Below are 11088 nucleotides of genomic sequence, written 5' to 3'. Positions count from 1 at the left end.
GTGCCAGCCCGATAAAAAAATTTCTCATTTTTTTTCCACCTTCTTCCCACGCGAAGCGTGGGCACCCACGCTAGTATAACTCTGTATGGCTATACATCATGTCGATGTTGATGTGAAATTTGAACATGTTTCCTGGGTTTTCCCTCCCCTGGGAGGTCCTTTTCAAGCGAAAACCCACGATTACAGCAGGGATGGAAAAAAAACTAGATAAAAAATCCAAAAGAAAAACTCCTGCAGAAGAGGGCGGCAGCAGCTACGGCCCCCCACCTTCCTCGGTGTCCTCCCCCTCCGTCCTCAACGAAGCGCCTCGTCTCCCCGCGCCCCCGGCCCACTCCCGCCGCCCCCCGCAACCAACGGCATTACACAGGTCACGCCTGGGCGCACGGCGGGGACGCGCGGCCGCGCGGGAGGGCGGGGGCGACGCGCGCGCGCACCAGCCGTTCCGCCGGGAACTCCCGCTCTGGCACGATCGTCGCCGTGCGACAGGCTGCTGGCCAAACGCGCGCGCTATAGCCGAGGGAAGGAGGAGGAGGAGGAGGAAGGGGGAAGGGGCAAGCCGGCTGCGGGATTCACCATGACCAATAACTTCCTCACGACGATAAAGAGCCTGAAGCTGATCGAGGGTTGCAAGGCCGCTCAATTATACGCCCTAAGCTCCGTCGGAGCCTCCACGTCCGGCTCGGCAGATTCCGGCGGGAGCAGCATCGGCAAGCCCCATCCCCCGCCTCCTCCAAAGACCATCTCGATGCGGTCCGGGTCGCTCTACTACCCGCACGGGGCGCCGTCCACGTCGGGGGCCTTCGTGCCAGAGCCGCACCTGCCGTGCGGCCTCCCGGTGGCCGATGCGCTCGAGCCGGCCCTGGACGCGTGCCTGCGACCCGTCGACCACGTCGGCGCGCTCGCCGCGTCGTACCGGCGGGTGTCGGCCGCCACGGCGGGGGCCGACGACGACCTCTGCGACGCGTACCTGGAGCAGCACGCGCTGTTCCAGTCGATCGGCGACGCGCGGCTGATCCGGCGGGCGCTGCGGGCCGCACGCGTCCACGCGGACAACCCGCACCGGCGCGCCGTGCTCGCAGCGTGGCTCCGGTACGAGCGCCGCGAGGACGAGCTCGACCCGGCGCCGCCGCCGCTCGCGCCCTGCACCGCGACGACACCGCTGCTCGAGTGCCCCCGCGCCGCGGTCTTCGCCAGCGTGTCCCACAGCGTGGACCCGGTCTGCCCGTGCCGCCGCCCGCCGCCTCCTCCGGTCACCCCTCCACCGCACCGCCTCAGGCACAACACGTCGGGCGCCGCCTCCGAAATGAGCGAGGAGGAGGAGCCGGAGACCAATGACCTGTGGTTCATCATCGGCGAGGAGGAGGTGGCGTGCGAGCGCTCTTGCATTGCGGCGCTCTCAAAGCCGCTCAACACACTCCTCTACGGCGGGTTCGCCGAGGCGCACCGCGACCGGATCGACTTCTCCCGCGACGGCATCACGCCGCGCGGCATGCGCGCGGTCTCCGCCTACAGCCGCCACGGCCGCGTGGACGACTTCCCGCCCGACATCATCTCCCAGCTCCTCGCATTCGCCAACAAGTTCTGCTGCGAGGACCTGAAGGCAGCCTGCGACAACCAGCTCGCAGCCATGGTGCGGGGCCTCGACAACGCCCGATCCCTCATCGACATCGGCCTCGAGGAGGCCTCCCACCTACTCGTCGCCTCCTGCCTTCAGGCGTTCCTGCGGGAGCTCCCCAAGTCGCTCACCTACCCGGACATCGCGCGCCTGCTCTGCAGCCCAGAGGGGCGAGAGCGCCTTGACATTTCCGGTAACGCGTCCTTCGCGCTCTACTACTTCCTCTCTTACGTCGCCATGGAGCAGGACATGAGGTCGAACACCACGGTGATGCTGTTGGAGAGGCTGAATGAATTCGCGGAGCAGCCTTGGCAGAAGCAGCTGGCACTGCACCAGCTCGGGTGCGTGATGCTGCAGCGCGGCGAGTTTGAGGAGGCGCATGAGTGGTTTGAGGCCGCCGTTGCCGAGGGCCATGTCTACTCGCTCTCCGGAGAGGCACGTGCCAAGTACAAGCGTGGGCACAAGTACGCTGCGTACAAGCTAATGAACAGTGTCGTCGGCGACTGCGACGAACCCGCCGGGTGGATGTACCAAGAGCGCTCCCTGTACTGTGTCGGCAAGGAGAAGCTGGCTGATCTGCAGGCGGCGACGGAGCTGGACCCGACGATGACATTCCCGTACAAATATCGTGCCTGCGCATTGTTAGAGGAGGACAATGCTGAGTCCGCAATCGCAGAGATCAGCAAGGTCGTCGGTTTGAAGATGGCAACCGATTGCCTTGAGCTTCGGGCGTGGTTCTACCTTGCCCTTGAGCAATGCGAGTTGGCTGTGCAGGATGTCAGGGCGATATTGACGTTGGATCCAACTTACATGATGTTCCATGGGAGAATGCACGGGGAACAGCTGATTGAGCTCCTCCGGGGACAGGTGCGGCAGTGGGATATGGCAGATTGCTGGATGGAGCTGTACGATCGGTGGTCGGCGGTGGATGACATCGGCTCTCTGGCGGTTGTCCAGCAGATGCTCGCCAGGGAACCCGGAAACAGCAGCTTGCGGTTTCGACAGTCACTTCTCCTGTTAAGGTACATCTGCATCTCTCTCTCTCTCTCTCTCTCTCTCTCTCTCTCTCCGTTCATGTGCTGAGATCTGAGAACAGATCCTCTTTCAAACTTCTGGTTCATATGACATGTTTGCTAAATCCAAAACTTCATGGAGGGCCAATATTTAAAATTCTCGAAAAACAAATATCTGGGGAACAGCAAGCTTCGAGGCATTTATGTTAGCCTATTTTACATTGTTCATTAGCTTGCTTCACAGGAACTGGATTTGGTTGCACAGATCTCCTTGCACCACTTTTCATCCTTGATTAGCCTTGTCCAGGGGATAATTTCATACATGGCTAATATTAGTGCTATTTTAAAAGGACATGTTTGATCCATCGGTAGCTAATAGTTAGTAGCTAATATTAGGTAGGTGTTGTTTGGATCCCACGGCTAAATGGCAAATGCATTATTGCTTTATATATAATGCCCTTTCTTTTTTTATTACCTACCAGGAATACACGTGGAATTGAGGTAGTGGGAGGCCAAAACTGTTCTCGTACAGTCTTTTAGCTCCTATCAGCTATTCTCTCCGTTCAAAAAAAAGAGAGTCATTTTTGTTATTGAATCTGGACAATAACAAAAACGACACTCTTTTGGGGATGGAAGAAGTAGGTTGGAATATCTAGTGAAATAGTTGTTAGCTCAATGTCCAGCTCATAATTAGTTGACCTATTAGCTGGGTTCATTTGGATCCACTCCGGCTAATCTTTAGCAACTAACTATATATAGTTGAGTGGATGGCCTAAACTAACCAGGGCCTTTGAACTAACTGTAGTTCTGCATATTGGATGAAAAAATTGAAACAACTGTAGGCAGCAAACCTCAAGTAAATGCCACAATTATGAATCCCATGTAAAGTGGGGATAAAAAGAAGAGAACAAGGAGGAGGTTTATTTGTTAATTTTTTGGATTATTAAGAGATTTAACATCTTCGTCGTGTCCTTATATATTGTAGGCTAAATTGTCAGAAAGCTGCCATGCGTAGTTTGCGATATGCTCGGAACAGTTCACTCCATGAGCATGAGAGGCTTGTACATGAAGGTTGGATTCTGTATGACAGTGGACATCGGGACGAAGCGTTAGCCAAGGCTGAGCAGTCGATTGGACTTCAAAGATCATTCGAAGCCTTCTTCCTGAAGGCGTATGCTTTAGGAGATTGTAGCCTTGACACAGAATCTTCGCTCTCCGTTGTACAGCTTCTGGAACATGCTAACAGTTGTGCTTCTGACAACCTTCGGAAGGGGCAAGTAAGAATCAATTGTTCAAAACTCTCGACTTCTGTTAATTGTTTGTGCTCATAACTAACGACGTTTTTTAGGCATACAACAACATGGGGAGCATCTACGTGGACTGTGACATGCTGGATGAGGCTGCCGAGTGCTACGGCATAGCACTGAACATAAAGCACACACGGGCGCATCAGGGTCTAGCTCGAGTCCATTACTTGAAGAATAGGAAAAAGGTTGCATATGAGGAGATGACAAAGCTCGTGCAGATAGCTACCAACAGCGCGTCGGCGTATGAAAAACGGTCAGAATATGGCGAGCGCGACGCTGCGAGGAGCGACCTGAACACAGCGACGCTTCTTGATCCCACAAGGACTTATCCTTACAGATACAGAGCAGCTGGTGAGTAATCATATCACATGGGCATCTTGCATTGTTTCGGACTTTCAATTCCTAGAAACATGTCTTAACTCTTAAGTAATGCAAGCTACACCATTAATTTCTGTGAAGTTAGTATGAATCTAATGATGCATCTTTTATATTAAACGTACTTTTGAATAATTAATGTTCAATTTTTACTTTCAGATTATAAACACCGCATTTTTTTAATGGAAAGAGTATAAGATTTGTTTTTGCAGTTCTTGTGCTCCCTCGAGTTGTGTGAATTAAGAATTTTCAATTTTACAAGGATACCTTTGGCGAGCACAGTAATGTTTGCATTTCTGTTTCGTCCCCCAGTTTTGATGGACGAGGGCAAGGAAGAGGAGGCGATCGCGGAGCTGTCAGGAGCCGTAGCTTTCAAGCCGGACCTCCAGCTGCTCCACCTCCGCGCGGCCTTCTTCGACTCCATGGGCGACAGCGAGAGCGCCCTGCGGGACTGCGAGGCCGCGCTCTGCCTGGACCCGACCCACGGCGACACACTGGAGCTGTACAGCAAAGCCTCCACCAAGGCCGACGAACCCCAGAGCTAGCCGGCCGGCCGCCGCCCTCCTCGTCGTTGATTCAGCTGCGATTTTTGCGAGGCAGAATGATGAGACGATCTCTTCTCTACTCTCATGGGGTGGAAGCAGACGGAGCACTGCAGATCAGTGAGGCAGGAGCACCAGAACATGCACATCTCTCTAAGAGTATATACAAGAGCCTTAGTTCTGTTACTGATAGTTGGACTTGGGAGGCAGCACCGCAGGAGAGGAAAAGCACGTGTTGCTTAAGGTAGACTGCGCAGGTGACAAAGAGCATGCACCACACCACATATGTGCATCGAAGGTTGAAGACGACCAGCACCTCCAGAAGAAAGAGAGGAAGAAAAGGCTGAAGAGAGAGAGAGAGAGAGAGAGAGAGAGAGGTCAGCAAGGTGTTCAAACCGCCGGCGGTATCGACGAATCTTCCTCTTTTTCTTCTTTTGTATGCCGTGTGACGTGCATTTGGTGGCACGACTGATTACAAAGAATTCGAGTTTTTAAAGTAATGCAGCGAAGGCGAATATTCTCTCTGCTTTATTTCTGCAGTTGGTGTATTCTGTATTCTGAGTTGTGGTTCCGTCGTGCCTCCAGCTACGAGCCCATGACATCTGCTGCATTGCATTTCTTGGTTGCATTTCAGAGTCAGCTCTACACGTTCATGTCCACAACCACGCTTTGTTCTTCGGTTCGAAATGTGCACGCATACCTCTGTCATCTATGGCCAGAGCGGCAATTTGGAGCGGATTTGTGTTATGCAGACGTTCGTTTAGAACAAGTAGATTATGGGTTAATTAAACCACTAGTTGTTTCTAGTCAGGCCCACGATACCAAACGGTTATTTATAATCCGGCCCACAGGAAACGAGGTGTGCTAGTGCTACCATCGTTTTATTAGTCCCGTACCGTTGAGCTCTAGCAGTCCTCTCCAGCGGAGTCTCTTCAAATAGCGCCCAAGCCAACCTTTGTAAGACATGCAGCTGCGTGGTGAGCACAAAGCGAACTATTCTTCCCCCTTTTAGAGGGATCCCTTCTCCGTGTGAGCCAATTTTTGGAGGGATCCCTTCTCCGTGTGAGAGGGTTACACCAATTTTTGGAGAGATCCCTTCTCCGTGCGAGAGGGTCCCACAAAGCCAAAAGTGAAAAACATTGCTATTTATTTCAATTTCCCACAAAGCCAAAAGTGAAAAACATTGCTATTTATTTCAATTTTTGGGCTACCATTTGCCGTAATCTATCTTAGGAAGAAGGAACATTGCTATTTATTTCCATTTTTGGGCTAACATTTAACATAATCTTTGGAAGATTGAACCATAAGGATTTGCCATTTTAACATCAGTAGAATATAAGGCAATACTGGTAACAATTGCTTGACAAAAGAGCTATTGCGGGAAAAACAAGCCACACATGCTTTCTATTGCTCACTTGGCTAGAATGCCTGCATATCAGTATGTTGTAATGTTAACCTTCCTGACATGTACAAGTACAATACCACTCCCTATATGCAATTTTGCACACATAACAAATTCTCAACTTCCTCTACCTAATCACCAATTCCACAAACAAGATTAGCAGCAACCAATAGCTCAAAGAATTCTCAGTCACACTAGGAGAAACAATATCATCTGGCATGCGTCCAAACTCAGCTCTTAGAAGACATGATCTCAAGCTCAGCCCACCAGAGCGGTGACACCTTCGGAGTCGCCCCATCAGGCCCCAACGCGGTGATCTCTCTCATCCGAGCTGCAACCTCTTTCATCTGCGGTCTCTTCTTTGGATCCTGATCAATGCAGGATCTTACAACCTCACAAAGGGCACGTGCAGTGTCTTCGGGGAAGAAACCGATGCTAGAGTCAATCAGCTCCTCAAGACGCATCTCACCTTCAAAATAGCGAGACGCCCAGTTTTCCAGTGGTCCATCATCCTCAGAACAAGGAACTCTTCCGGTCAATATCTCCAGCAACACCATGCCGTACTTGCGCACAATGTTCTCAGGGTCTGGGGAGAAAGCCAGTTCATTGTTGGTAGAATTATCTCCCTTTGCATCATTCCAAAATTCAAGATCTGAGACTTTTGCAGCGAAGTCATCAGTAAGGTATACTGTAGTTGAGTCAAAGTTCCTCAGCACAACTGGTGTTTTCAGCTGATGCATGTGCTCAAGACAATAAGCAATGCCCATGGATATCCTGAGCCGTGCCATCCAGTCAAGCTTCTCTGCTTCCCTGACTGCGGTGAAATCAGGAATGCATTGTCAAACTTTGATCAATAATACAGAAGTCATAGTGATAAAATTGTACACAGTGAAGAAAACAGTTTTGTAACAGATGAAACTGAGAAACTCATGACAGCAATGCGCTTACCATGGAGATGCTCAAAAAGTGTCCCATTTGGAGCATATTCAAATACCATCACCCTGGTAAAGGGATGCTCTTCCTCACAGTAGCCAAGCAAGTTCATAAAATTCTTGTGACTTACTTTGGACAAGCTTGTGATCTGAAACCATTATTATTTTCATCAATTAAAATTAAGCAAGTTGTATCTAAGCAGATTGAAGATAACTGTACAATACCTTTTTCCTGTACTGTGATTCATTTTCTTTCGACCAATCCTTTGCAGATGTTACCAAGCTTGAGGCCACTGCAATTTCAACTCCACTAGATAAAGTTCCCTTGTACAGCATGCAGGTAGAGGTAGAGCCAATTATATTGCTGAAATCCTCGCATGCTGTTTCCAATTCTGATCGTTTCAGCGAAGGTACACCTAGAAATATGATTACAACACTGTGATATAAAACTGGAACAGTACCACATATATGGTATATACATAGCTAGGAAAAAGTCATACCAGTTACAAAAGCTTTCTGCAATTGTCCACTTAGACCTGTCGCCCATGGCCTCACAGTTCCCATTTTCTTAGCTTGGAAGCAGAGAATACTAGCTGCTGATACCAAAAGGAAAACGACAATCCCTGCTGCAACTAAACCATAGGTTGTCCAGGAATGCTTATGGCGAGAATGAGGTGGAGTATCAACTATTGGATCATTTTCATCTTGCCTAGGCTCAGGCCTGACCAAATGTGGAGGGGCTACGGATGGATGATGATGCGAAGTTGATTGACGTGGCATTGATTGTGAACCATGTGGTGATGGAGACGGTGAGCCTTGTGGTGGCGACATGGATGGTGAGGGTGCTGGAGCAGACGCTGGTGCTGGTGCTGGTGTTGGAGCTCTTCTATGAGATCTGCTCTTGTGTGTTAGAGTCCGTGCATGTGGGAGATGAAATAGGCCATCTTCGTTTCTGTCTCCAATCTGCAGCAGTCTCCTGGAATTCCTACAGAAGGATTAGTCATATTGGCAAGCCAAGAAGACACATTTTCTATAGATGCCAGTATGAAAAATAATTCTCTTGCTTGTTTTTTATTCACATTTAATTATTTTTATTTTCTGAATGGACAATTATGTTTCAGAATTGAGGTTGAAACGTTTTTTTTTTGCTGGATCCAGTACAAAGAGAAGCATGACGACAGTTTAAAAGATTCAAATACCCTGTGGCTGATTCTGATACCAGTTCAACCCAGAGCCTGAGAGGCGACTCTTTACAAGGTCAAGAAACCAAATTCACAACTTTTTGCTATTTGCCAGCCCATGTGTGACAAGAGGCCAAAACCAAAAGCATCCGAACCTCCAATTCCAGTCCCAAGAATAACATTAGCTGAATATCAGAAAACAACTGTACCCATTTCTAGCAAGTACTAGACATACTTTTGAGAGTATATAACAAGTAGTAACAAAATGGAGATGTAATTCTAAGAATCTGAGCACACTAACCTAAAACTAGACGGAGCTCCATTGCTCTCCGCACCAACTCCGAAGCTTCCAGTCCCTGCTGCAAAGCAGGGAGGCAGCAGAACACCATAAGCCCAAATGCACACCCAATTACACCGACGAAATCCAAAGCTCAAGGAGAAGAAACAAACCTGAGCTCCCGAGCGGCCAAGCAGCGGCAATCAAGAAGAACACATGGAGCGGCAGCCTCGGTGGCCGCCGCCACCGCTCCATTACACTCACTCGACCGCAGCTCGGGTCGGCACAGCAAGTGCAGTGGCACGGGCGGGAGGGGAGCCCGAGGAGGTGCAGGCTTAGGAGGCTGTCACTGGAGGAGAGGAGAGGAGGGGATGCGTTTGGGAGGGAACGCGCAGTCGGTTGGGGCTTTGGAGAAGGGCGGTGGAGACGGCAAAAGTAGCAGCCGGAGGGTGGTGGTGATGGTCTGGTGGGGCGGAACAGAGAAGGAAAGGAGGCGGCACGAAGGCGACCACACAACTAAAGGACTTTCAGAATTCTTTTTATTTTTTAATCAAAAAATGTTTTGGTTGTTGTTGTAATCATTTCGCAGATATGAATAATCCCAGGTTAATCTAGCTACCCAATCATTTCGTAACGACATGTCTCTGCATTAGGTTTTGAAGACTTGCCACGCCGTAGATTAATGGAACAGTTGCTCAATCTTTGACACAATAATATCCCCACCTTGACGACAACATTATAAATTTTATTTGGTTTCAAAAGGATAATGGTGTTTGAATCCACAGTAACATCGGTTGGTTAGAGCATTTTCCTAAAAATAGTTTTCAAAATCAATAAGTTTTTCAAGTCACCAAAAAATTTGGGAGCACAATTATTAGGTTTCTTCAACCGTTTCCAAAATCTTACTCTTAAACATCAGTCCTAAATGAAGGTTTGTTTGACGCACGACCGTCATTCCGAAGCCTCGCCACGATCGCACCCAGCCATGCCCGTCCACCCTTAGGCACGTCCCAGCTAGCCACAGCCAAATAGTAGTTGCGGACGACAAGTGGCGGCTAGGGGTGGCCGTCTCCGGGCTTGGCTAGAGCACGCCAAAAGAGGCTAGGGTTTCTTTCTTGGAGCGAGAATGAAGAAATATCGGTAGAAGTCGTGCCAATGCCGATTCCACGTCGCCCTCACATACATATCTTTTCTCGTGTCTTGATTTTCTTAAGTGCCGAAATATTGCGACTTGGTGTAGGAAGTTGGAGATAACTTTTTTCAATCCCGCCAAAGAAATAAGATTGAGAATGAGTTTTGGAAACTCCTAGGGATGCTCTTACATCTGATCACATCCTAGTGGCCTGGAATCCTGGATGTTCTTAGTTTCATGCTACCATCTTGTATTCTTGTTCACACACTGCAGCAAGTGCTTTTGTGTTTGCGCCGTGTTTGGTCAAAAACTAAGTTTATCACTACTAAGGCCCTGTTTGGATATAAAGTATTTTTGAAGTTTTAGAAAAATACCATGGTTGTGCGAAATACTTTGGTTTTAGAGTGCCATAAAGTGTTTGGGTGCAACAAACTTTATGGTTTTGAATACCATGGTATTGCTGAAACTATAGTCTTTTGGGAGTTTTAAAAACTCCACTCTAGATCTCTTTTTTCTAAACCATGGTTTTGCACATCAATGGTTCTAAAACTATTATACTATGGTTTCTTAATGCTACAACATCCAAACGAGGCCTAAATGGCGGCTATATTTTTTTAAAAGGGTGGTTTTATAACACATGGGGTATGAGAATAAAAGAAATAGTATGTTATGACGTTAAATCAAAAGCACACCTAAAAGATTTTTGGTGTATGTAATAAGCTGTGATAACATGACAAGGCTTTATGTCTTGGCAAATCTATCTGCCGTGCACGGTGCACCCTTCCCGAGTTCCGAGGTCTACAAGACGCATCTTCGTGGATGTCGACGTGCCTGTCGAGAATGGAGGCATCACGTGAAGCAAGCAACGCACGGGATGCCGCAATCGCCATAACCCCCAGTGCCCCCCACCCCTGATCGCAGACGAGGGTCGAGGGGGACGCCTCACCCAGTTGACCGCGACCGCCCCAGCAGCAGGCCAGCAGCGCCAAGTTCGACGGAAACAGGCCACGATCAACCGAGGATCCACCTTCCACGTGACACGACAAGGGAGCGAGCACTAGTAGGCTTGGGCTTGCAGCCTGTTCGCTTGCTCGTAAACGATCGTAAATTTTCAGCCGGGAATAGTGTTTTTCTCTCACACCAAACCAGCCAGCAGTAAATAATCTACGATTGTTTACGGCCTCCCGAACAGACTGTTGGGCGCTCATCAATTCCCAGTCAACGGCAATCTCGGACGGGCAGAGGGATAGATAGGTGAAGGGTCGAGATGGCGACTAGAGGGGGGTGAATAGTCTTTTCTAAAACTTAATCG

The 11088-nt window shown here is 49.3% G+C and overlaps 2 protein-coding genes across 5 annotated transcripts; one reads left to right on the top strand and one right to left on the bottom strand.

Moving 5' to 3' along the window:
• Positions 1–275: 275 nt before the first annotated feature.
• LOC136500813 (ethylene-overproduction protein 1-like) lies at positions 276–5362 on the top strand. The gene is made up of 4 exons (XM_066496260.1): positions 276–2637; positions 3614–3905; positions 3977–4286; positions 4623–5362. Exons 1-4 carry the CDS (start codon positions 575–577, stop codon positions 4853–4855), a joined length of 2898 nt encoding a protein of 965 aa, XP_066352357.1. The 5' UTR covers positions 276–574; the 3' UTR covers positions 4856–5362.
• An 850-nt stretch (positions 5363–6212) lies between these two features.
• LOC136500791 (protein MALE DISCOVERER 2-like) lies at positions 6213–9101 on the bottom strand. Of its 4 annotated transcripts, none has more exons than XM_066496226.1 (6): positions 8818–9101; positions 8669–8726; positions 7687–8171; positions 7412–7602; positions 7203–7335; positions 6213–7068 (listed from the first exon to the last, which is right to left on the bottom strand). In XM_066496226.1, exons 1-6 carry the CDS (start codon positions 8897–8899, stop codon positions 6485–6487), a joined length of 1533 nt encoding a protein of 510 aa, XP_066352323.1. In that variant the 5' UTR covers positions 8900–9101; the 3' UTR covers positions 6213–6484. The 4 variants fall into 4 exon arrangements, with proteins under 4 accessions (XP_066352323.1, XP_066352338.1, XP_066352330.1 ...); XM_066496241.1 differs by having other exon boundaries at positions 7687–8162; XM_066496233.1 differs by having other exon boundaries at positions 8669–8723.
• Between the last annotated feature and the right edge of the window lie 1987 nt (positions 9102–11088).

Source organism: Miscanthus floridulus, chromosome 1, assembly GCF_019320115.1.
Source record: "Miscanthus floridulus cultivar M001 chromosome 1, ASM1932011v1, whole genome shotgun sequence".
In the NCBI taxonomy this organism is placed as follows: domain Eukaryota; kingdom Viridiplantae; phylum Streptophyta; class Magnoliopsida; order Poales; family Poaceae; genus Miscanthus; species Miscanthus floridulus.
The sequence above is the reverse complement of the archived record's forward strand: the minus strand, read 5'-3'. Positions and strand labels throughout refer to the sequence as shown.

Coding starts and splice junctions, on each gene's coding strand:
- LOC136500813 (XM_066496260.1), top strand. CDS start 575: ATGACCAATAACTTCCTCACGACGATAAAGAGCCTGAAGCTGATCGAG. Junction 2,638..3,613: donor CAGTCACTTCTCCTGTTAAG/GTACATCTGCAT, acceptor TATATATTGTAG/GCTAAATTGTCAGAAAGCTG. Junction 4,287..4,622: donor TTACAGATACAGAGCAGCTG/GTGAGTAATCAT, acceptor TTCGTCCCCCAG/TTTTGATGGACGAGGGCAAG.
- LOC136500791 (XM_066496226.1), bottom strand. CDS start 8,899: ATGGAGCGGTGGCGGCGGCCACCGAGGCTGCCGCTCCATGTGTTCTTC. Junction 7,336..7,411: donor AATCACAGTACAGGAAAAAG/GTATTGTACAGT, acceptor TAATGGTTTCAG/ATCACAAGCTTGTCCAAAGT. Junction 7,069..7,202: donor ACTTTTTGAGCATCTCCATG/GTAAGCGCATTG, acceptor ATTTCACCGCAG/TCAGGGAAGCAGAGAAGCTT.